At 39.0% G+C, this 26585-nt stretch overlaps 1 protein-coding gene across 4 annotated transcripts in view; it reads right to left on the bottom strand.

Annotated features, from left to right (window-relative positions):
• GK5 (glycerol kinase 5) overlaps positions 1-26585 on the bottom strand; it is a 77716-nt gene that overhangs the window by 31968 nt on the left and 19163 nt on the right. For all 4 annotated transcript variants that reach the window (XM_042954649.1, XM_042954648.1, XM_042954645.1 and 1 more), the window contains exons 4-9: positions 21575-21668; positions 14868-14999; positions 7442-7517; positions 6275-6336; positions 6119-6192; positions 5870-5930 (exon numbers count right to left, since the gene is read on the bottom strand). In XM_042954649.1, coding sequence (XP_042810583.1) covers positions 5870-5930; positions 6119-6192; positions 6275-6336; positions 7442-7517; positions 14868-14999; positions 21575-21668 — 499 coding nt within the window. The remainder of the gene's footprint in view (positions 1-5869; positions 5931-6118; positions 6193-6274; positions 6337-7441; positions 7518-14867; positions 15000-21574; positions 21669-26585) is intronic.

The following is a 26585-nucleotide window of genomic DNA, read 5'->3' as shown; positions in this document are numbered from 1 at the left end:
CAAAAACATATATTTTACTTCCCTTGCATATGGAGATGTTTCCCTTATTATTTCTAGTAGTGTTAAACAAATGGGAACTGTCTGTTATACCAGCATTCTTTAGATTGGCAAATTTATAAATGCATTTTATAATTTTTAGAAGCATATGCCTTTTAAATTTTCCAATGTAGCACTAATGATGTGGGGAACAAAGACAAAAGAAAAAAAAATAATTTCCTTACAACTTCGAGCCCATTGACAAGTCCTTGAGACAGGAAGTAACCTTCCCCTAGGTACTCAGCGGCCTCAATGATAACACTTTGCTAAGGGCAAAAGGCAATTTTAGCTTAACATTATCCTGACCTCCAGGATCCTGTAAGTCTCCTTTAACATATAAAAATTCTTTTAGAAACCTCCTTTATCTCTACGCCCCAGGATATAGGTTAGCAATCATCCTCCAAGCATATGGCTCACTGATACACATCTAAAGGGTCTCATGACTAAGGTTTTATTAGACAGTACTTTTAAATGACCTTTTCCTAACAACAGCTAGCCCTTAAAGGTCCTGGAAACCTTGTTTCCAAAGTTCCTTAGAGACTTATGCTATCCCTAAACCCCTCCCAAGAATGTATATAATCAGTCACCCGTCACTACACCAGTACAGCTCTTTCCTATAGGTCCTGTCCCCATGCTTTAATAAAACCACCTTTTTGCACTGAAGACGTCTCAAGAATTCTTTCTTGGGCTTGGCTTTGAACCCCAGCATTTCCACATCACTGAAACATCCAATTATATTTTAGTTTTTCTGTAATAAGAAGCCACAAGTAGATAAAACTATGTTCAATAATTAATGTTTTAGTATTTCATGTTATTTACAAATAATCTAGATATTTAATGAATTTAACTTAACTCATTACTTAACCTAACTCAGCAAAACCTTAAGATGTTGGGTTACCAAAAAGATTTAGGAAACTATTTAAAAGTTTACCTAAATTTTTGGGGCGCCTGGGTGGTTAAGTCGGTTGAGTGTCTGACTTCAGCTCAGGTCATGATCTCACAGTTTGTGAGTTTAAGCCCCACGTTGGGCTCTGTGCTGACAGCTCAGGGCCTGGAGCCGGCTTCGGAGTCAGTGTCTCCCTCTCTCTCTCCCCCTCCCCCACTTGCTCTCTCTCTCTCTCTCTCTCAAAAATAAAAATAAAACATTTTTTAAAATTGGGGCAATTTTGGGACTGGTGAAGAAATAGGTAAACTTTGGATTGCCTCTAGAGCTACATTTTTAGTTTTGTAAAGATTGTAAGATAAGGACAGTTGCTTTCAATTCCTCTAAAAATTGGGTTGTAACTTAAATGACATAGGTTGATCCACCTATCCAACTATATTATTCTCGGTTTGCTTCATTTTCTTCTAGGGACATACTTTGAATTTTCAACATTTCTGGTGGTATTGAATAAACCCCCATGGGTGTAAAAAGGGTCCCCAAAGAGGTGCAAAGGATACTACCTTCCCTAGATCTAAAGTCACTCTCAATGACAGTCAAAATAAAGAACACTGCTGACAGTGTAGAACCTGCTTGGGACTCTCCCTCCCTCTCTCTCTGCCCCTCCCCATGTGCTACGCTCACGCTTGTACATTCTCTCTCACAAAATAAATAAATACACTTTAAAAAAGAACTTTCATAGGGGTGCCTGAGTGGCCCAGCCAGTGTCAGACTTCAGCTCAGGTCATGATCTTGCAGTCTATGAGTTCGAGCCCCTTGTTGGGCTCTGTGCGGCGGGCTCAGAGCCTGGAGCCTGCTTTGGATTCTGTGTCTCCCTCTCTCTCTGCCCCTCCCCTGCTCATGCTCTGTCTCTCTCTGTCTCAAAAATAAATAAAAACATTTAAAAAAAATTAAAAATGAACTTTCACCCTTTGCTGGCTCCTGCTAGTTTTTCTAGGAACCCCTCTGCAGGCTCTGATATCTACCAGAGTTTCCTCTTGACTGTTTCATGGAGTAATGTAGCAGTGTTATCAGAAAATCCCTCAGTTTCAACAACTCTAAGAGAGGCCTATTTGGGTGTCCTCCTTTGAAGGTAAATACAGGGGTGTCTATAAGGCCATTAATGTGGTAGAGTTTTGTTTATCATTGTGCAGTCTTTTCAGAGTGGAAAAACAATTCAGACTGAGGATGAGTGGAATGAGTATTCCAAGGAGGAAAGAGCGGAGCAGTAGGAGTTACATCAGTCTTTTGTTTGGGGTACTTCTTCTATCTTTAATTTTTCATTAGCCTTTTGCAATGAATCTTTTAATGAAACAACTTGGGAATTTTGAAACCTTTTGGAGGCTTCTGCTTGCCAATTAAAACAGGTATCTCATTCTGTTTAATTTGGGAATCCTTGCTTCCAAGTGCATTTCTTTTTTTTTTTTTCTTTCACTGTTTATTTATTTTTGAGAAAGAGAGAGAGAGAGAGAGGGAGGGAGAGAGAGAGCATGAGTAGGGGAGGGGCAGAGAGAGAGGGAGACACAGAATTCGAAGTAGGCTCCAGGCTCTGAGCTATCAGCACAGAGCCCGAAGCAGGGCTTGAATTCAGGGACTGTGAGATCATGACCTGAGCTGAAGCTGGACACTTAATCGACTGAGCCACCCAGGAGCACGCCAAGTGCATTTCTTAAATGATATTATCTCATTGGAATGTTCCCATAACAGCAATTGTATTTCTAGGTTGTAATTCCCTCGAAGGCTGACAGCAGTTTGGTAGGATTCTAGGTGCAAATGAAGTTAACCCATATTTCTGTCCAGCCATATGTAGCTGCAAATGGGGTGTAACTCATATTTCCGTCTGGCCTTATTTTGGAACCCCAACCTGATGGTTACCCAGCCAAGTTCTTCAGGACACAAAACAAGCTTAGGAAGATTGTGCCATTGTTGCAAGACACCTGCAACTGCCAGGACTATAGTTCTTAGACATAAAGTAAGCCAGGTGTGCCAGAAGGTGGCATGCTTGACTATTTAGAATTTAAAGATCCCGTTAGCAAGCCTTTGGGTTTCCGGAGCTGAACTAATCCTTAAAAGGGACTTCAGGTTGGGGCTGTTGGGTTGGGGATCATGCATATTTTACAGTTCTATACAGTACCTTACTGTATAGAAGTTTTCTTGAGGTTGATGGGTGAACTTGTGTCAATCTAACCTACTCTGTGATCAACTTCTTCTATTTTCTTGAGGTGGTGAGCGCTCTAACACCCTTTAAATGCTCAACCTGCACCGACCAATTTTTGCAGTTTTTTGGCATCTTGAGATCTCTGACAGCAATAGCTTTTATCTACACAAAACAAGACAAACATGTGCACCTTAATGTATCAGCAACAACCAAGAGATGTTACTGTGTCCTGGCCAAAAGAAGGCCCTGTGCTCACCACCACCAATTCTTGATGGGTGGGAACCTTGCTGGGGTTTTCCAGCAATTCCAAGGAAATTGTGGTCTGAAAGGCTAGGGATTTGGCTCTGGGCAGACCCTTTTGTCAGCTCAGTTGGGCTCCAGGCAAAACTGCCAGCCCTGGGCATAACCTTCTGGCAGCTCAAGCTAACCCACCCTGTAAAGGAAAGCCAATTAGACTGAGGGAGCTTGAATGCACAAAGAGCAGAGCTCAGAACCAAGAGGGAACTTACCCACAGCCCTCAGAAATAGCGAGAAAGACAGTGAATTCAAAGGGTGTGCGGGATACCATGCCTGCTTCTCTTTGTCCCTGAATGCTGCTGGAAATTCACTTTGGATCTTGTTGCTGCCTGCCACCCAATCTGTTTAATAACAAAAACTTTAACCGAGTAAATTTTAAGTTCTAATTGGCTTTATTAGTCAATTCATGAATCAGGCAGCATCCCATCTAGCAAGCAGGGGGTGGGGTGGGGGTGGGGGGTGGGCTCCAAAAAGCTACAGCAAAAGAAAGATTTTTTTTTTTTTTAGTGTTTATTTACTTTTGAGAAAGAGAGAGACAGAACGTGAGCAGGGGAGGGGTAGAGAAAGATGGAGACAGAATCTGAAGCAGGTTCCAGGCTCCAAGCTGTCAGCACAGAGCCCAACGCGGGGCTCAAACTAAAAAAACCACGAGATCATGACCTGAGCTATAGTTGGACACTTAGCCAACTGAGCCACCCAGGTGCCCCAGAAAAAGAAAGATTTTTAAAGGTAGAGAGGGAGTGTAAAAAAGGAAATTATTAGCAAAAAAAAAAAAAAAAAAAAAAAAAAAAAATCCATTGTTTTAGGCAAAATTGCCACACTATGGGAAATTTGCCTATCAGTAAATTTCTTAGTGCTGATGGAAAATTCCCATGTTGACTGGCTAAGGGTTACATTTCTGGGGTTTGAAACTATTAGGCCATGTATTATTAAGTCTTGGTTTACTAATTGGGCCACCATTTGGAGCCTTTGGTTTTCTTTCCTTTCTTTCTTTTTTTCTTTCTTTTTTTTTAAATTTTATTTATTTTTAAGGCAGAGAGAGACAGAGCATGAGTGGGGATGGGGCAGAGAGAGAGAGGGAGACACAGAATTGGAAGCAGTTTCCAGGCTCTGAGCTGTGAGCACAGAGCCTGACACGGGGCTTGAACTCACAAACTGTGAGATCATGACCTGAGCCGAAGTCGGACGCTTAACCAACTGAGTCACCCAGGCGCCCCATCTTTCTTTCTTTTTTTTTTTTTTTAAAGATTTTACTTTAATTTTATTTATTTATTTATTTATTTATTTACTTACTTACTTACTTACTTACTTAAGAGAGAGAGAGAGTGTCAGGGAGGGAGAGAGAGAATTTAAAGCAGGATATAGGCCCAGGCAGAGCCTGATGTGGGGCTTTATCTCAGGACCAGGAGATCATGACCCTCAGGTCATGATCAGTTGGCTTAACCAACTGAGCCACTTAGGTGCCCTAAGATTTTATTTTTAAGGAATCTCTACACCCAATGTGGGGCTCAAACTTCCAGCCCAGAGATCCAGAATCTCATGCTCCACTCACTAAGCCAGTCAGGCACCCATCTTTTTAACAACATACAGCAATATTATAAGGACCAAAACTCCATCTGAAGAATACTTTGTCACTAACCATCAATTCTTCCAGCCATACCTTAATCTGAACCTGTGTCTACCATTAGGTTGAATAAGTCTAATCCTCTCTAAGTGACCAGGAATTTGTAACTTAGGAATTAAATTCCCCTCCCCTTACCCGATTCCTCCATCTACTATAGCAACCATACATCTAGGGAAAGATGGTCTGTACTTCCTACTTAAGCTATTATAGGAAATCAAAGTCAAGGTCAGAGTTTCAACACCCCCCCCCCCCCACAACCAGCTGGTAAATCCTTGAGATTCTCTAAGTTCTAGCTCTCTCATCCAGACAGAAAGAGTACAATCAAGAAAATCCTCAAAAACCTGAAACAGCTAATTTTTCTCTCTCCCACAGTTTCTTTACTGGTACATGCTGGTTAAGGGTTTCATACAACCTAAATACAACATTCTTCTTTAAATTGTCTTGTCACTGTTTGGTTACACTGTATCAAATACAACTAAGCATTGGCCCTATCCCTGTTTTTTGTCTCAGAGTATCCAATATAAACCACACGCTACTCAGAATACAACATTTAAAAAAAAATTAACAGCTTTATAAAAAGCAATACATATACTTCTATATACATATAGAAGTAAGGAAAGATTATAAAGTGCTTTCACATAAGGCCCAGTGATCCCCTTTCCAGAATACAAAAAATTACTTCTGATTATATCCAGGGCACTTTAACTTAAAAAGAAAAAAAAAACACTTTAATTTTATTCTGCAAGGACCTTCTATGTCTCTTAAATCTAATCCCAACTATTCATATATATTAGTTTATACTCTACATGGAGAAACCCCCAAGTTTTCTACTTACCAAGGCCACTACTGGTATAGGCACACCAAATATCTCTTCATCCACTGATCCAAAATGGTGGCTTCAAATAAAATTAATTAAAAAGTCAGTTATAGCTCTAAAAATATTAATTCTAAAATTTGGCAAATTGATTTTCACATAGGCCAAAAAATTATATAATGGACACACAAGCATCTCAAACAAATAATAAAATGCTTTCCCTACTAAAGCAAAATTTTGCTGGTTTCTGTATCCGATGTCCATTAATACCTCGTATCCCTCACAGGAGGCAGGAGAGACAGTGGTATTGAAAGCAGGGAGGTCAGGAGCCCACTCCAACACATCTGAGTATAAAAACATATCATCAGAATCCAAGCTAAATGATACAACAATTAGTGATTGAAAAGGAAGGGAAAAAACCCTTACCTTAAAAGGGTCAAATAGCCCAGTTGCACTGGCATTTGAAAAATCCGTGGCAAATTCAGAACCTAAATTTACATTGAAATAATATATTATCTGATGGTATCAATCAACAACTATCCCTAGTTTATAAATTAGACCTTTGGCCTCAAAATCATTCCAAAATGTCTATTTCCAGGACAAGGTCTCCAAAGGAATTTCCCACTTAATCTTTTTGAACTTTTAGAGTTTACAAAAGTACTTTCAAATACACTGTCACATCATGATCCCCAGCTTCAGGATGAGGAAAGGGGTTCAAAGATGCAACGTGATTGCCTAGAGTGACCCAGCTGCAAAGTGGCACATCTGGTATTGAACTCATGTTACCACTTTTGAAATTAAGACTGTTCCTCCACCTTCTATTTGAGGGTTCATCACAATTTAAATATCACCCTCCTTGGGGTGCCCGGGTGGCTCACTCATTTGAGCGTCCGACTTTGGCTCAGGTCATGATCTCGTGGTTTATGAGTTTGAGCCCCACATCAGGCTGCCTGCTGTCAGCACGGAACTTGCTTCTGATCCTCTGTCCCCCTCTCTCTCTGTATCTCCCCTGCTTGTGCTCTCTCTCTCTCAAAAATAAATAAAACATTAAAAAAATAAAAAATAAAAATCATCCTCTTACAAATTCAAAATTAAGGTAACTTTACTACTGCATGGAGTTACTGGGGTACCAAAAAGCAATGTATTTGGGATACAGGAAGGAAAAAAAGGAACCTCTATTTTTTTTAGGTGAATCATTTCTGTCATTTCTAGCAGTCAAATTTCATTACTTGTTGTGGAGGAGGGGTGGAATCCTTGGGTGGCTCAGTTGGTAAAGCATCTGACTCTTGATTTCAGCTCAGGTCATGATCTCATGGTTTCTGAGTTTGAGCCTCACATCAGGCTCTGCATTGACAGTTCGGAGCTTGCTTGGGATTCTCTCTCTCCTTCTCTCTCTCTGCCCCTCCCCGGCTTGCTCACCCACAATAAACAAACATTAAAAAAATTTCAAATCATGGGAATCTACTCTCGAAGCCAAAACTACAGTGTATACACTGTATGTTAGCTAACTTGCCAATAAATTATTAAAAAAAAAGTAAATAAGTAAAAAAAAAATTTCAGTCACTGGAGACAGATCTATCAGATCATCTTTACCTTTTGTGAGCTTGTGTAACAACCAGGTATCAATAGTCCCAAAGCAGCAATTATCTTCTTCAACTGCCTTTTGCACCTTGAAAACACAATGGCACAAAACTGACTCAAAACGGTTAAATTATTGGGGCGCCTGGGTGGCTCGGTCAGTTAAGCGTCCAACTTCGGCTCAGGTCATGATCTCGCTGTCCGTGAGTTCGAGCCCCACGACGGGCTCTGTGCTGACAGCTCAGAGCCTGAAGCCTGTTTCAGATTCTGTGTCTCCCTCTCTCTCTGCCCCTCCCCCGCTCATGCTCTGTCTCTCTCTCTCTGCCAAAAATAAATAAACATTAAAAAAAAATTTAAAAAAAAAAGGTTACATTATTAAGTACACAATTAAAGGCCAAAGAATAAATACAATATAATCCCTTTTTTTTTTTATAAGAATGAATATATACAGGGGTGCCTGGGTGGCTCAGTCAGTTGAGCATGTGACTCTTGGTTTCAGCTCAGATCCTGATCTCATGGTTTGTGAGATCAAGCCCTGCACTGGGATTCTCTCTCTCTCTCCCTCTGCCCCTCTCCCCTGCTCATGCTCTCTCTATAAAAAAAAAAAAAAAAAGAAAAGAAAAAAAAAAAAGAAAATTTTTAAAAAAAAGGAATGAATATATACATAAAGAAACTATTTTTAAAATATACATCAAACAGTTCTAAGCAATTACTATAAGGTATAAAAGGCTTTAATTTCACATGAAGCATGTATTTTTGTGATGAATAAACAAATAAACTTTGTTCATCACAGAAGTATATATATATATATATATATATATATATATACATTTTTTTAAACATAAGAATAGGTTTAACTATAAGAGGTCTAAAACAGGGGATGGTACACTATGACCACAGTTCAAATACAACCCATTGCCTAACTCTGTACAGCAAGTTAAGAATGGTTTTTAAATATTATAATTTTTTTTTTTAAAGAATACTTTGTGACATATGGAAAGTACATGACATTCAAATTTCAGTGTCCACAGATAAAATTTTACTGGAACACAGCTATGCTCACCTGTTTATGTATCATCTATGGCTGTTTTCACACTACAATAGCAGAGTAGTTATGACAGAAACCTCATGGCCTTCAAAGTTTAAATTATCACTAACTGGCATGTTACAGAAAAAATCTGCTAACCCTTAGTGTAAAGCATGCCACAGAAAACAAAAGTATCAAAAGCTCTTTAAAATACCTAATAGAGAAAATGAAATGCTTATTGAAATATCATTATTACTATTTTTTAAAGAGGCTCTATGCCCAACATGGGGCTCGAATTCACGACCCTGAGATCAAGCATCTCATGCTCTTCCAAATGAGCCAGCCAGGTGCCCCCAATATATTATTTATTTTCAAGATATTATTAACATAGTAGAAACAGTGCCCTGCATCACACTTTACCACCTCTCTCTTATTTGTCCATCAAGACTAGCATTTCCTGGCTTTGCCAAACTTGTCATCCAATGGCTATATTCCGTGTGGCCATTATCTCACAACGTCATTACTTCCCTACTAGAGCCTAAGCTACTTAAGAGCAGGAACTAAATTGCATTCATATTTATAAGCGCAACACCTAGGAGGGTTCCTGGCATATAACAGATGTTTAAAAAATGCTTCCTAAATAAATGAGATAAAAAGAATGACAAATGAATACACTTACGGATGGATTATATGTTAAGAGTAGAAAGGATCAATAAAATGAAAATGACATAAATTCCAAAAAAAGAAGTCACTTGTAGATTGTTTGTAACAAGTATTTTGAAGATTCAAGTTTTGTAAAACTTAAGTATGGAGTGCTTAAAGTAATATTACTTTATTTCAAACTCTCTTTAAATTTAGAAATTGTGATTCTAAAATTTGTTCCAGATTAGACAAAGGTTAATCTGTATTTCAGTGAGTAGCAACAATGCCTGGAAAGTAGTAAATTCATCTGTTCATTCAAAAAATGTTTGAGAGCCCAGTCCTCTGATAGGTAGTAGGTCGATACGAGGCTATGAAGACAGAGTTGATATTAGGGCTTCCCAAGGTAGGAGGATCAAGGTCAACTCTCCATGCTTTGGGAGAAGACTCCAAATGCCTCTACTCTATGAATAAGAGTAAACCAGAAAGACAGGTTCTCACAGGAACTGAAACTCAGTTTTAAATCATCTCAGTCACTAAACTGGATTGAGGTAATCCTGGTGTCTAGAAAAATGGAAGAAACATAAATCTTATCCAGAGCAAGAAAATGCTATGTTAAGGCTCTCATAATTTCTACACACAATTTTCCAAATACTATGTCTAGCTGATATACATACACATGCATACAAATAAGTAACTAGGCTCACCGAACTCATCAAGTTGTATATATTAAATATGTTCAGCTTTTTGTATGTTAATCATACATCCATAAAGTATTTTAAATTTAAAAGAAATGAAATAATCAGGCCTCTGAGGAAACAAGAGAACGTGAAAATAAAAGAGAGAGAAAGACAGAGTCCATGGGGCTACACATACTAGAATAGTCATGGACTTTAAAATACCATGCTAATTATGTAAAGAAAAAAGTTCTAGAACTAAAAAAATTAAGAACTTCATGGATGGGTTTTAACAGCACATTAGAAGCAACGTAAGAGAGAATAGATATGAGAGAGAGGTTAGAAGAAAATATCCAGAATGAAGTACAAAGAGACAAAAGAATGGAAAATATGAAAGAGTGAGAGACAAAGGGTATTTAATGAGAAGGCCCAACATGCATATAATCAAATTTTCTAGAAGGAAAGGAGATAAAGAGAATGGACTAGAAATGCCCTTTGAAAATAATGGCTGTAAAATTTTAAAAGCAACAGAAGATACCAAGGAATAAACTCAAGACACCCTACAAACCTCAAGTAGGTTGCCACTCTTAGACAATAGGTGCAGAAAATGTATTTAATAAATTTAACATCCACTAATAATAAAGAGTCTTAGAAGGGGGGCCTGGGTGGCTCAGTCGGTTAAGCATCTCACTTCAGCTTAGATCATGATCTCACAGCTCACAAGTTAGAGCCGTGCATCAAGCTGTGTGCTGACAGCTCGGAGCCTGGAGCCTACTTCGGATTCTGTGTCTCCCTCTCTCTCTGCCCCTTCCCCGCTTGTGCTCTGTCTCTGTCTCCCTCAAAAATAAATAAACATTAAAAAAATTTTTTTAAAAGAGTCTTAGCAAACTAGGAATAAGAGAGAATTTCCTTAATTTGAGAAAGGTTATCTTTTTTTTTTTATGTTTATTTTTTGAGAGAGAGAGAATGCACGAGAATGGAAGAGGGACAGAGAAGGGGACAGGGGATCTGAAGCAGGCTCTGCACCAACTGCAGCAAGCCTGATGTGGGGCCTGAACTCATGAACTGTGAGATCATGACCTGAGCTGAAGTCAGACACTCAACCGACTAAGCTATCCAGGCATGAGAAAACCTAGTACATGGGCACCTAGGTGGCTTGGTTGGTTAAGCATCTGACTCTTGATTTCAGCTCAGGTCATGATCTCACAGTTCGTGGGCTTGAGCAGTGTGTTGGGCTCTGCACGGACAGCACAGAGCCTGCTTAGGATTCTCTCTTCTTCTCTCTTTGCCCCTCCCGCATGCACACTCTCTCTCCCAAAATAAGTAAGTATTTAAAAAGAAAAAAGAAAAAAAGACTTACTACAAATTCTTACTAAATGGTGAAATGTTTAAAGCTTTTGTTCCAAGATCAGGAATGAATGAGAAAAGAATGTATGTGACCATCCCTTCTAGTCAATATATCCTAGAAGTCCTTGTCAATGTTTAAAAGGAAAAGGCATATTTCTATAACATCTTGTTATGTTAAAGAACTGCAAATTAAACCAGTGAGACGCTACTTCACACCTATTAGAATGGCTAAAATCCAAAACTGGTATCAAATGTCAACAAGGATGTGGCCCTCTCTTTCACTGTTGGTAGGGGTGTAAAACAGTACAGTCACTTTGGAACACAGATTGGCATTTTCTTACAAAGCTAAACATAGTCTTACCATTGGATCCAGCAATTGCACACCTAGGTATTTACCCAAATAGGTTGAAATTTATGTTCATACAAAACCTGCACAAAAATGTTTATAGCAACTTTATTCACAAGTGCCAAAAATTAGAACCAGAAGTGTCCTTCAACAAGTGAATGGATAAACAAATTGTAACAATCTAGGCCATGAAACACTAATCAGTGACAAAAAGAAATGCACTACCAAGCCACAAAAAGACATGGAAAAACCACTGTCTTTATATTTCTTCCCTTCTGCTCCTGTGAGTTCAGTTTGCCATCTTTTGCCAGTGTCTTAAGGTACAATGTTAGATGCTTTGTTAATATAGTCTCTATACATGGGGAACCTGGGTGGCTCAGTCTGCTGAGTGTCTAACTTTTGATTTCAGCTTAGGTCATGATCTCACAGTTTCTAAGACTGAGCCCTGCATCAGGCTCTGTGCTGACAGTGTGGAGCCTGCTTGAGATTCTCTCTCTCTCCCTCCCCCCGCCACTCTCAAAATAAATACATAAACTTTAAAAATTAAAAAAATAAAAAATATATATAGTCCCTATACATAATAGTCTTGCTATTAATTTCTATTTAAACACTGATCTTGGTGCAACACATAATTTGGTATGTTTTCATTTTCATTCATCTCAAAGTATTTTCTAATTTCTCTTAGGATTTCTTCTTTTACCTACTGGTTATTTAAAAGTACATTGTTTGGGGGCACCTGGGTGGCTCAGTCAGTTGAGCGTCTGACTTCGGCTCAGGTCATGATCATGCGTTCATGGTTTCGAGACCTGTATTGGACTCTGGACTGACAGCTCAGAGCCTGGAGCCTGCTTTGGATTCTGCGTCTCCCTCTCTCTCTGCCCCTCCCCTGCCCACACTCTCTATCTCTCAAAAAATTAAAAAAAAAAAAAAAAAAAAAGTTAAAATTTTTGTAAAGTACACTGTTTGATTTCCATATATTTTTGAACTCTCCACATTTTTCTGCTAATTATGTTTAATTATGTTTTTAAGGATTTTATTTTATTTTAGCGTTTATTTATTTATTTTGAGAAAGAGAGAAAGAGAGCAAGCACGAGCAGGGGAGGGGCAGAGATTCCCAAGCAGGCTTCACGCTGACAGAGGACAGCCCAATGTGGGGCTTGAACTCACCAACTGTGAGATCAAGCCCTGAGCCAAAACCAAGAGTCAGACACTTAACCAACAGAGCCACCCAGGCGCCCCATAAGGATTTTATTTTTAAGTAACCTACACCCAACGTGGGGCTTTAACGCACAACCCTGAGATCAAGAGTCACATGCTCTACCTACTAGGCCAGCCAGGAGCCCCATATCTGTTATGTTTAATTTCATTCATTATCAGAGAAATATTTTGTATAATTTCAGTCCTTTTAAATTTATTAAGGCTTACATACAGAGAAAGACAGATACCATATGGTTTCACTCTTATGTGGATCCTGAGAAACATAACAGAAACCCATGGGGGAGGGGAAGGAAAAAAAAAAAAAAAAAAAAAGAGGTTAGAGTGGGAGACAGCCAAAGCATTAGAGACTGTTAAAAACTGAGAACAAACTGAGGGTTGATGGGGGGTGGGAGGGAGGGCAGGGTGGGTGATGGGTATTGAGGAGGGCACCTTTTGGGATGAGCACTGGGTGTTGTATGGAAACCAATTTGACAGTAAATTTCATATATTAAAAAAAAAAAAAAAGAGAAAAAATAAATAAATAAAAGAGCTTGTAGGGGTACAAGTGAAAAAAAAAATAAATAAATAAATTTATTAAGGCTTGTATTATGGTGTAGCATGTGATCTATCCTGGAGAACATTCCATGTACTCTTAAGAATGTATATTCCGTTGTTACTGGAGATCTCTATAAAAGGTCTAGTTAGCTTATACTGTTGTCCAAGTTTTCTATTTCTTTGTTGAGCTTCTGTCTAGTTGTTTTATCCATTATTAAAAGTGGAGTGTTGAAGTCTCCAACTATTACTGTTGAATTGTCTATTTTCCTCTTCAATTCTGTCAATTTTTGCTTCATTTGTTTGAGGCACTGTTACTACATACATATATGTTTATAATTGTTATATATTTCTGATGGATTGACTTATCATTACAAAATGTCCTTCTTTATCTCTAATAACATTTTTTGTTTTAAAGTCTATTTTGGGGTGCCTGGGTGGCTCAGTTGGTTGAGCATCCGACTTCGGCTCAGGTCATGATCTCCTGGTTTGTGAGTTTGAGCCCCACGTCGGGTTCTCTGCTGACAGCTCAGAGCCTGGAGCCTGCTTTGGATTCTGTGTCCCCCTCTCTCTCTGCCCTTCCCCTGCTCGCACTCTGTCTCTCTCTGCCTCTCAAAAATAAAGAAACATAATAAAAAAAATTTTTTTTTAAAAGTCTATTTTGCTGGATATTAGCATAGCCACTTAGTTTATGATGCTGTTTGCATGAGAGATCTTCTCCATCCTTTTACTTTTTAATGATTTGTATTTTTGAATCTAAAGTGTTTCTCCTATAGACAGCATGCAGTTGGATCTTCTTTTTTATCAGTCTAAAATCACAATGAGAAAGTACCAGAATGGCTAAAATAATAAAAAAAACCTGATAGTATCAATTATGATGGTAAATGAAATAAGAAGTCCTCTCATTGACTGATAGTGGGTATGTGAATTGTCAAAAACTGTGGGAAACTTTTTAACACTATCCACTAAAGGTGAAGATACACATATCCATTCATGCCCTAAAAATTCCATTCCCATGTATAGATGTAACAGAAATGCATTTATATGTACTTCAAAGACAGTATTAGTCATAATTGCCCCAAACTAGAAATAACTCAAAAGGACATGAACAGAAGGGATAAACAGATAGAGATATAATCATATATTGAACACCAAATAGCAATGAAAATGTAAGAAAATTAATTTACACCCAATATGGGTATATTTCATAAATATAATATTAAACAAAAGGAGTCAGACACAAAAAAATAAACACGGATTCCATTTATACAAAATTCAAAAAAAATTCAGGTAAAACAAAAAGATAGTGTTAAGAAAGAAACATATAAGTCAAAAAGTAAAAGTGGAAAGAAAATCTGATACACAGTTTCATAATGTTCTGTTTCTTGATTTAAATAGTGCTACACAGGTGTTTGCTTCACAGTGTATCACTGGGTGGTATAGTTTTGTTTTGTTCCATTTTCTATTATGTGTTATGACTCACAATAAAAAGGTTTAAAAAAAAACCGAGTAAAGATTCCTTGTATTCTATCCCAATATGTAGTGGACACCTAATTTTCCCTGAAATAATCAAATTATTATCTTTATTCCTTTAATTTTCTCTTTCCTGTAGTCCATACACACACACAAACACAGGCACACACAATCTTTCCTTACCTCAACCAGGTTCTGTAAAATCCAGGCCAATCTCAAAGAAACATGCTGGTTTGTGAAACTGAACATACTGACTGCAAAAAATCGTTTACTTCTAGTGAAAAAGTGTAGCACTCGGCAGGAGCTCTGTATTAGCTGTTAAAAAAAAAAGATATTTTAGGAAAATGCACTTAATGGTGTTTGATATTTCTATATTAATTCTACACATATGAAAACAAACCCAATAACAAATCATTCAACTACGTCTAGTGTTCTCAGCACCTAAGAACATGGAGTAAAGCAATGTTACCCCAAGTGGACATTTGTATTCTAACATACGAGATATAACACATCTACTATGTCCTTCTTTAATAAACACAAAAAGCTCAAGTCTTTTATTTTATTATTATTATTATTTTTAATGTTTATTTATTCTTGAGACAGAGACAGAGCGTGAACAGGGAGGGGCAAAGAAAGAGGGAGTCACAGAATCTGAAACAGGCTCCGAGCTGTCAGCACAGAGCTGGACGCAGGGCTTGAATCCACGAACTGTGAGATCATGACCTGAGCCTAAGTTGGATGCTTAACCGACTGAGCCACCCAGGCACCCCTCAAGATAAAGTCTTAAAAAAAAAAAAAAAAAAAAAAGGGAAAGGGATGCCTGGCTGGCTCAGTGAGCAAAGCATGAGATTCTTGATCTCGGGTAATGGCTTTGAGCACCACACTGGGTACAAAGATTACAAAAAAAAAAAACAAAAAAAAACAAAACAAAACTTAAAAAATATAAAAGAAAAAGAAAAGAAAAGGGGGAGAGTCAAGGGATAGGCTATATTCCTATATGAAATATATTTTGAATGAGGTTACTATTAACCCATAAGGGAAATTTCCCTACACACTAAGTACCTAAAATTGGGATATATGATTTCACTGAACACTACCTATACTTAACAAAATCAAACATGAAATATATATAGTTTTAAATTTGCTTCTTAGTAAGCAAAATCTTTAGTTAAAAAGAAAAAGCCTCTCACAGAAAACCTGCTTTGAGTTTTAAGGTTTGTAAGACATAGTAAAAAAAAAAATCAAAAACAAAAACTCTATCCTGCCACCTACTACAAGAATGCCAATGGACAATTCAACTTCTGAAACTGATGTTTTAAAGAATATTCACTTATAGAGAATTTACTGCCTTCTTGCATTTTTCCCACTGTTATTACTCACCCCTCCCCTAAAAAATAAATATAAAGGTTTGGGTTTATTTACTAAAATAATAAGTGTAACAATCAAGAAAATGTATAGACTCAATTCTCTCTACATTTTAGTTTTGTCCTTTGTTTTTTAAGTTTATTTATTTTGAAAGAGAAGGAAAGAGAGAGCGGGGGAGGGGCAGAGAGAGAGAGGGAGGGAGAGAGAGAGAATCCCAAGCAGGCTCCTCACTGTCAGCACAGAGCCTGATGTGGAGCTCAAACTCATGAACCCATGAGATCATGACTTGAGCCAAAATCAAAAGTCAGGCGGCATTCAACCTACTGACCCATCCAGGCATCCCTTGAACTTTTTTTTTCCTTTTCGTTTTGCTGAAAAGTTCTACTCTTAGCAAATTTTAATTATATAATACAGTGTTATTAATTATAGTCATGTAATACATTAGATTCTCAGACCTTATTCATCTTATAACTGAAAGTTATAGCTCTTTTAACTTCCCTTTCATCTCATTCAGTGCTCAAACTTCCTGTGTTTCTACATATTTTGCACTGTTTATTAAAAGATAAGATGTCCTTGGGGCGCCTGGGTGGCTCAGTCAGTTAAGCGTCCGACTTCAGCTCAGGTCATGATCTCATGGTCCGTGGGTTCAAGCCCCGCGTTGGACTCTGTGCTGACAGCTCAGAGCCTGGAGCCTGTTTCAGATTCTGTGTCTCCCTCTTTCTCTGACCCTCCCCTGTTCATGCTCTCTCTGTCTCAAAAATAAATAAATGTTTAAAAAAAAAAAAAGATAAGATGTCCTTGGGACGCCTGGGTGGCTCAGTGGGTTGAGTGTCCGACCTCGGTTCAGGTCATGACCTCATGGTTGGTGAGTTCAAGCCCAGCATCGGGCTCTGTGCTGGCAGCTCGGAGCCTGGAGCCTGCTTCAGATTCTGTGTCTCCCTCTCTCTCTGCTCCTCCCCTACTCATGCTCTGTCTCTCTCTCTCTCAAAAATAAACAAACACTAAAAAAAAATTTTTTTTAATTTAAAAAAAGACAAGACGTCATTAAAGTATTTAAAGGGACGACCCATAATCCTCTCTCTGATGTGTTATATGTTAACGAATGCCTCAAACTGAAAGAGGTTTTTCTTCCCTAAGAACACTATACTTTCCTCTATTTAAAAAATTAGATTTCATATCCTTCTATTAAAAGGTATCTTCTATTAAAATGCAGATACCCGGGGTGGGGGAGCACACAAAAAGTATTAAGAGTTCTAACACCTGTACTTTTTTTTTTTTAAGTTTATTTATTTATTTTGAGAAAGAGAGAGCACACGCAAGTGGGGGAGGGGCAGAGAGAGAGGGAGAGAGACAATCCCAAGCAGGCTCCGTGCTGTGGGCACAGAGCCCAAAGTGGGGCTCAACCCCATGAACTGTGAGATCATGACCTGAGCCGAAATCAAGAGCCAGACACTTAACTGAGTCACCCAGGCACCCCTAACACCTGTACTTTCATATAACATACGAACAATTAGCATTTTGTTCTTACATTTAACAAATATTTATTGAGTACCTTCTATGTACCAAGGAACTGTGCTAGTCCTTGAGAAACTAGAGTGAACAATATAGGCAGAGTCCCTGCCTTCTTGAAATTTACATTCTAATGGGAAGAGAAAGACAAGTAATCAAATCAATAAATGAGATAATCTAAGAAGACACCGTAAAATAAACCAATATTGAAGGGTACCACCAAAAAAACAACAAAGAATCCTGTTAGCTAAATTACAATGAAATGCTAAGATATAATTGATGGTTAAACTGATTTTAAAAATTGATGGTTAAGAATACATCCTGCTTGGGGCGCCTGGCTGGCTCAGTTGGTGGAATGTGTGACTCCTGGCCTAGGGGTTGTGAGTTCAAGCCCCATGTTGGGTGTGGAGATTAATTAAAAATAAAATCTTACAAAAATATATCCTGCTTAAAATCACCCCTTTTAAATTAGAAAAAAAAAGTATGTCTTATAATTCACACATTGCTGGGGGGAAGGTAAATGATGCAGCCACCCTGGAAAAAGTTTTCTGACAGTTTCATATAAAACAAAACATGCAATTACCATTTGACCTAGCAATTAATTGTACCTTTGGGGTATTATCCTAGAGAAATGAACACTTACGTTCACATAAATGTCTGTACACAAATGTTCAAAACAGGGGTGCCTGGCTGGCTCAGTCGGTTAAGCGTCCGACTTCGGCTCAGGTCATGATCTCACGATTTGTGGGTTCGAGCCCCGTGTCGGGCTCTGTGCTGACAGCTCAGAGCCTGGAGCCTGCTTCAGATTCTGGATCTCCCTCTCTCTCTGACCCTCCCCCATTCATGCTCTGTCTCTCTCTGTCTCAAAAATAAATAAACATTTAAAAAAATAAAAAAATAAATAAAATAAAAAAAACCACAAATGTTCAAAACAGCCCTATTTGTAATAGCCAAAAACTGGGATTTCACAGATGTCCTTAAAAAACAGGTAGTGCATCTGTACCCCTGAATACAACACAGCAATAAAAAGAAACAATCTACTGATTCAGGTACAACTTGGATTCTCCAGGGAATTACACTAAGTGAAAAAAGCAAATCCCAAAGGTTTTATACTGCATCATTCTAGGTATATAATATTTTTGAAGTCAGAAAATATTTTTAATGGAGGACAGATTACTGGTTGTGAGGAGTGATGGATGGGAAGAGGCTGGAGAGGTGCACAGGACAGAGATGGCTGTGGTTATAAAAGGGCAACATAAGGGGCCCCTGGGTGGCTCAGTCGGTTAAGCGTCCGACTTCACCTCAGGTCATGATCTCACGGTCTGTGAGTTCAAGCCCCATGTCTGGCTCTGTGCTGACAGCTCAGAGCCTGGTGCCTGCTTCAGATTCTGTGACTCCCTCTCTCTCTGCCCCTCCCCTGCTCATACTCATGCTCATGCTCTGTCTCTCAAAAAATAAACATTAAAAAATTTTTTTAAATAAAAATTTTTTTAAAAATAATAAAAGAGCAACATGAGGGACCTTTGTAATGATGGTACAGTTCAGCGTCCCGACTGTGGTGGTGGTCATACGAACATATAAAAGAACTGTACAGAAGTCAGAACACGCCCACATACAAACAGAAAAGAATACAAGTAAAATAGGGAAATCTGAATATGATCTACAGATTGTATCAATGTCAGTATCCTGGTTGTGATGCTATACTCCAGTTTTGTAAACTGTTACCATTGAGAGAACCTGCAAAGCCTATAAGGGATCCCTGTATTATTTTTTACAACTGCATGTGAATCTATAATTATCTCAATTAAAATTTCAGTTGAAAAAATTATACGTCTCAAAATCTGTGAAATATGGTAAGTGCTGTGAAAGAAAGAAAGGGCGGTTTGAAACAGACTGGAGTCGGGGAAGGGGGTCATGCTACTCTATATAAATAAGATGGCAGGAAAGGCCTCACACAGAGGAGGTGGCAGGTGAGCTGGGCCCAGAAGGATGAGAAGAATCCAGTCATGATGGCAGGAGAGCCCCTTGCAGGTCTGAAGGTCTTAAGGTGAGAGGCTGCTTGGGTGCTACAAGAACAAAAGCAGGCTGGCAAAGCTGGAGCCAGATCCTTAGCAGCTTCAGGGAGGAAGGGGTCTGGGAAATGGTCAGAGTTGTCGACAGAGCTGATCCATGGTAGGGAGTTAAGATTTAGTGCTAAAAGCAAAGAGAAGCCTTAGCAATCATTAAGCAAGAATCAGAACAACAGTGAGAGGAAGCATGGCTGCTGGAAAGACTGGAGGAAAACAATGGTGCCAGGAGATTGCCAACACACTTTAATTACTTCATCAAGTTGCTTGGAGCTAGCCTTGGCTAAACTGACAACTTTGGTGCCATTTCTGGCACATACACCCTAAACATTTCCAGGAGCCTCAATCAATAAACCATAAGGATCTGGGATAGGATGGGTGCAGGGTGGGGTTCCTCCACTGGCAGGACAGGCCCTGGAATCATGTGTGCTAAACTGTAAGAATCCGTGCACATTTTTTCCTAAGAGAAACCAAGCTTACATCATGTGCATGTTCAATATCAAGTAGATGAAGTGCTTTAAATGCAGAGTTTTGTGTATGAAGTCAGTTTTGTTTTTATTATTATTTTTTAATGTTTGTTTATTTTTGAGAGAGACAGAGAGTGAGTGAGGGAGGGGCAGAGAGAGAAGGAGAAAGAGAATCCCAAGCAGGCTCTGCACTATCAGCATGGAGCCCCATGTGGGGCTCGAACTCACAAACTGTGAGATCATGACCTGAGCTGAAATCAAGAGTCGGACGCTTAACTGACTGAGCCACCCAGGCATCCCTATAAATTGTATAATTTTAAATTATACCATTCAAAGTTCATGACATTTTCTTATAATCATTTTCAACTCCTTAATCACTCTTTCCTGTACACAGCATCTCTCAGTACTCAGCCTTACAAGTTATTAGAGCAAGGTATATCCTCATATATTAAATTTTTTTTTTTTTAACGTTTATTTATTTTTGAGCCAGAGAGAGACAGAGCATGAATGGGGGAGGGTCAGAGAGAGAGGGAGACACAGAATCTGAAACAGGCTTCAGGCTCTGAGCTGTCAGCACAGAGCCCGACGCGGGGCTCGAACTCGCAGACCGCGAAATCGTGACCTGAGCTGAAGTCGGACACTCAACCGACTGAGCCACCCAGGCGCCCTTGCATCCTCATATATTAAACTAACAAAAGAAAAACCAATGTGGGTGACATTATGGCAAAAGTGTTTCTTTCACTCATGCATTGCTGTCATATTCTATAATATATTCATGTTTGTTTCCATATAAAATTAGTGTCTCCAAATAGTTATTGAGTCAAATCAATGCTCCAGATACTCTCTGAAGCACCATTCTGTAGAGGCACCTGAGTTGAAAAGGCATTTAGCTGTGTGGCATTAGAATATTTAAAATTGCAGCATGCAATACTAATTATAACATCACATATTGCAGGTCTGGCCACATTTGGAAAACTGTCTTACCCTCTGACTCAGTAACCCCACACTTATGCTGCCACCACCACTATTGTCACTGTCATAGTCGTAACCATTGTCATTTGCTACCATGATGTGGTAGGCATCAGATGAAGAGCTTGTGGCTGTCAGCCAGTTATGCGTCTTGATATCCATTCTCCACTTTTAACAAAAGATTATGAAATTTGGACATTTCTCTATTTTTTCTGGACATGGTCTGCATTTTGTCCACTTCTCCAAGAACGGTAACATGAATTCTCACTCACATGAGACGCTGAGGTCCATCCTAAACCTTCTCAGGGCTTCCTGAAGTGTAGTTGTTAAGTACTTTAGTCTACCACATATGCTTTTGGGTGACAATTATGAAGTTTCCCTGATGTGAGGAGTGTGCATATGTGTATTCTCTTCTCAACATTCTAAAACAGCACAGGTAGGAGATTATACAGGTAAGGGACATTTACAGGGAAGACAGTAATATCTAAACCACAGAAGATAAGAAAAAGATTACCTTCATTAGGAATGAATTATTCCAAGATTTTACCAGCTCAATAGCTCTTAGATCTTGCCAACTAATGAAGTTGTGAAAATGATTTCCCGTTTTCCTAAGAATGATAAAAACAGTATTTTGAGACTCAATATAAATCAGAGACTATAGTAAATAAAAGATCTGGCACAAGAGAAAACAAAATTAGAGGCAACACTGGAATATCAAAGTATAATTTAATTAGATGGGGCTTGCCAAATGATTTTTTCATTTTATAAACTGAACACATTTTGTAACAATTATAATGTGATAAATAAAATGAAATTCTAGATCAAATTCTATCAAAAAAGATATTCTTTTTGAAGCAGTACAACGTGCACACGTCTAAAAAAAAACACATCTAATAAGAAGGCCTTTAAAGACTTGCTTATACACTTTAAAAAGCAAGAAGCCAATGCTTCCTCCCTTCATTTTACTTGAAACACACAATCAGATAAAAACATCTGTGGCTACACAGAAGAGCTGAAATATTGCCTGACCCTATTTCTATACCTCTCACCTTTGGGACTGGCTTATCCTCTGCAACCTACGAAGCTTATCAAAATTTGTCCAATTAGAAGAAGTTCAACAAACTCTGGGTCAACACTACAATAAAAGTACAGAACTAAGAAATATCATAGAAATAAGTCATTTTCCTTTTTGGCTCCTGCAAATTCAACCACTGACATCTACTAATCTTTGACATACAACTCAGGCTTGCTGTCTACCCTATTCCAGGTGCCCCTCTGTGTGAGTTTGACCACATTCAATTCCCTAGACTGTCATTTCCCACACTTCTTAAGCAGTCCACACCCATGGGCACATCCTCAACTTTATTACCTGGAAACATTCTACACCCGAAATTTTAACATTCCAATATATTAGTCAACACATCTAGCTATTATTTCAGTTCTCTCAATCTTACTCTGTAAATACCTTCCCTTCAGGGGCGCCAGGTGGCTCAGTCAGTTAAACGTCCAACTCTTGGTTTCAGCTCAGGTCATGATCTCACAGCTTCATGGGTTCACGCCCAGCTCTGCACTGACAGTGCGGAGCCTGCTTGGGATTCTCTCTCTCCCTCCCCCACTCCCACTGTTTCTGTCTCTCTCAAAGTAAATAAACAAACTTAAGAAAAAAAATACCTTCCCTTCAAACTCACTGTAACCATTAATCCCTCAAACACGTGTCTTCCTACCAACCTCTCAGGCTTCCGTCCTTTCCTGCATCCCATGATCTAGCATACTCTCTACCCCGTGATTCTCTCTCTTTTTAAAAATTGTGGTAAGAAGGGCGCCTGGGTGGCGCAGTCGGTTAAGCGTCCGACTTCAGCCAGGTCACGATCTCGCGGTCTGTGAGTTCGAGCCCCGCGTCAGGCTCTGGGCTGATGGCTCGGAGCCTGGAGCCTGTTTCCGATTCTGTGTCTCCCTCTCTCTCTGCCCCTCCCCCGTTCATGCTCTGTCTCTCTCTGTCCCAAAAATAAATTAAAAACGTTGAAAAAAAAATTTAAAAAAAAAAATTGTGGTAAGATATATATAACATAAATTTGCTACTTTAAGCATGTTTAAATGTGCGGTTCAGTGGCATCAAGTACATTTCACAATGTTATATATTACCATCACCCTTATTTCCCAACATTTGGGTTGTTTCTACCCCCTTGCCTTTGTGAATAATGCTGCTATAAACACTGCTATGCAAGTACCTGTTTGAGTCCCTGTTTCAATTCCTTTGGGCATATACCTACGAACAGAATTGCTGGGTCATCTGGTAAGTCTAGTTTTTGAAGAACTGCCAAACTTTTTCCCACAGTGCTGCACCATTTACATCCCTGCCACCAGTATACAAGAGTTCCAGTTTTTCCACACCCTCACCAACACTTGTTGTTTTCCATTTTTTTAATTATAGCCATCCTGATGGGTGTGAAGTGGTATCTCATTGTAGTTGATACGTGTTTCCCCAAGGACTAATGATATTGTACATCTTTTCATGTGCTTATTGACTATCTGTATATTATTCAAGTCCTTTGTCCATTTATGAATTGCTTTATTTGGGGTTTTTTTTGGTGTTGAGTTGTAATAGTTCTTTATATATTCTAAATATTAATTCTTTATCAACTACATGATTTGCAAAAAAATATTTTCTACCATTTTGTGAGTTTTCTTTTCACTCTCTTAATAGTGTCCTTCCCTTTCATTTTTCACTTCTTTTTTTTTTTTTTTCTTTTAACGTTTATTTTTGAGACAGAGAATGAACGGGGGAGGGTCAGAGAGAGGGAGACACAGAATCTGAAACAGGCTCCAGGCTCTGAGCTGTCAGCACAGAGCCCGACGCGGGGCTCGAACTCTCGGACCGCGAGATCATAACCTGAGCCGAAGTCGGCCGCCCAACCGACTGAGCCACCGAGGCGCCCCTCATTTTTCACTTCTACTAATGAGAATCATAGCATTCACCTACATTCATGAACACGTTACTTCTTTTTCCTCCAGTGATCCAAACAGCCACCATTATCATTAGCACAAATCAGAGACATGATTTTCCTACTGTAGTCCTCTTAGATGAAATTACAAAGCAAACACACCAAGATGCACACCAAGACGCACACCTTCCACATTATAGGCCGTAGTCAGTTTCCAGAAATCTAACTGCACATTTAAGATATCAATGACTAAATTTTCCTAGACATACATATGTATTTTTTTATCTCAGCCTCACAACCCTGAGATCAAGACCTGAGCTGAGATCAAGAGTCAGATGCGTGGAGAAACGGGAACCCTCTTGCACTGTTGGTGGGAATGCAAATTGGTGCAGCCACTCTGGAAAGCAGTGTGGAGGTTCCTCAGAAAATTAAAAATAGACCTACCCTATGACCCAGCAATAGCACTGCTAGGAATTTACCCAAGGGATACAGGAGTACTGATGCATAGGGGCACTTGTACCCCAATGTTTATAGCAGCACTCTCAACAATAGCCAAATTATGGAAAGAGCCTAAATGTCCATCCACTGATGAATGGATAAAGAAATTGTGGTTTATATACACAATGGAGTACTATGTGGCAATGAGAAAGAACGAAATATGGCCCTTTGTAGCAACGTGGATGGAACTGGAGAGTGTGATGCTAAGTGAAATAAGCCATACAGAGAAAGACAGATACCATATGGTTTCACTCTTATGTGGATCCTGAGAAACTTAACAGAAACCCATGGAGGAGCACAAGGAAAAAAAAAAAAGAGGTTAGAGTGGGAGAGACCCAAAGCATAAGAGACTGTTAAAAACTGAGAACAAACTGAGGGTTGATGGGGGGTGGGAGGGAGGGGAGGGTGGGTGATGGGTATTGAGGAGGGCACCTTTTGGGATGAGCACTGGGTGTTGTATGGAAACCAATTTGACAATAAATTTCATATATTGAAAAAAAAAAGAGTCAGATGCTTCACAATCCCAGACTTCAAGTTATACTACAAAGCTGTAATCATCAAGACAGTATGGTACTGGCACAAGAACAGACACTCAGATCAATGGAATAGAATAGAGAACCCAGAAATGGACCCACAAATGTATGGCCAACTAATCTTTGACAAAGCAGGAAAGAATATCCAATGGAATAAAGACAGTCTCTTCAGCAAGTGGTGCCAGGAAAACTGGACAGTGACATGCCGAAGAATGATCCTGGACCACTTTCTTACACCATACACAAAAATAAACTCAAAGTGGATGAAAGACCTCAATGTAAGACAGGAAGCCATCAAAATCCTCGAGGAGAAAGCAGGCAAAAACCTCTTTGATCTTGGCCACAGCAACTTCTTACTCAACACGTCTCCAGAGGCAAGGGAAACAAAACCAAAAATGAACTACTGGGACCTCATCAAAATAAAAAGCTTCTGCACAGCAAAGGAAACAATCAGAAAAACTAAAAGGCAACTGACAGAATGGGAGAAGATATTTACAAGTGACATATCAGATAAAGGGTTAGTATCCAAAATTTATAAAGAATTTATCAAACTCAACACCCAAAACACAAATAATCCAGTGAAGAAAGGGGCAAAAGACATGAATAGACACTTCTCCAAAGAAAATATCCAGATGGCCAACTGACACATGAAAAAATGCTCAACATCACTCATCATCAGGGAAATACATATCAAAACCACAATGAGATACCACCTCACACCTGTCAGAATGGCTAACATTAACAACTCAGGCAACAACAGATGTTGGTGAGGATGCAGAGAAAGAGGATCTCTTTTGCATTGTTGGTGGGAATGCAAGCTGGTACAGCCACTCTGGGAAACAGTATGTAGTTTCCTCAGAAAACTAAGAATAGGACCACCCTACGACCCAGCAATTGCACTACTAGGCATTTATCCAAGGGATACAGGTGTGCTGTTTCAAAGGGACACATGCACCCCCATGTTTATAGCAGCACTATCAACAATAGCCAAAGTATGGAAAGAGCCCAAATGTCCGTCGGTGGATGAATGGATAAAGAAAATGTGGTGTGTGTGTATACACACACACACACACACACACACACACACACACACACACACACAATGGAGTATTACTCGGCAATCAAAAAGAATGAAATCTTGCCATTTACAACTACGTGGATGGAACTGGAGGGTATTATGCTAAGTGAAATTAGTCAGAGAGAGACAAAAATCATATGACTTCACTCATATGAGGACTTTAAGAGACAAAACAGATGAACATAAGGGAAGGGAAACAAAAATAATATAAAGGAGGGGGGCAAAACAAAAGACTGATAAATATGGAGAACAAACTGAGGGTTGCTGGAGGGGTTGTGGGAGGGGGGATGGGCTAAATGGGTAAGGGGCATTAAGGAATGTACTGAAATCATTGCTTCACTATATACTAACTAATTTGAATTAAATTTTAAAAAATAAAAAATAAAGTTAAAAAAAAAGTCAGATGCTTAACCCAGGTGCCCCAAAGACATATTTTTAAAATGCAAATTGTACATTATGTCAAAATAATTTCAA

This window comes from Panthera leo, chromosome C2, assembly GCF_018350215.1.
Source record: "Panthera leo isolate Ple1 chromosome C2, P.leo_Ple1_pat1.1, whole genome shotgun sequence".
NCBI lineage: Eukaryota > Metazoa > Chordata > Mammalia > Carnivora > Felidae > Panthera > Panthera leo.
Note: the sequence above shows the minus strand (reverse complement) of the source record. Positions and strands in the feature narration are given on the sequence as shown.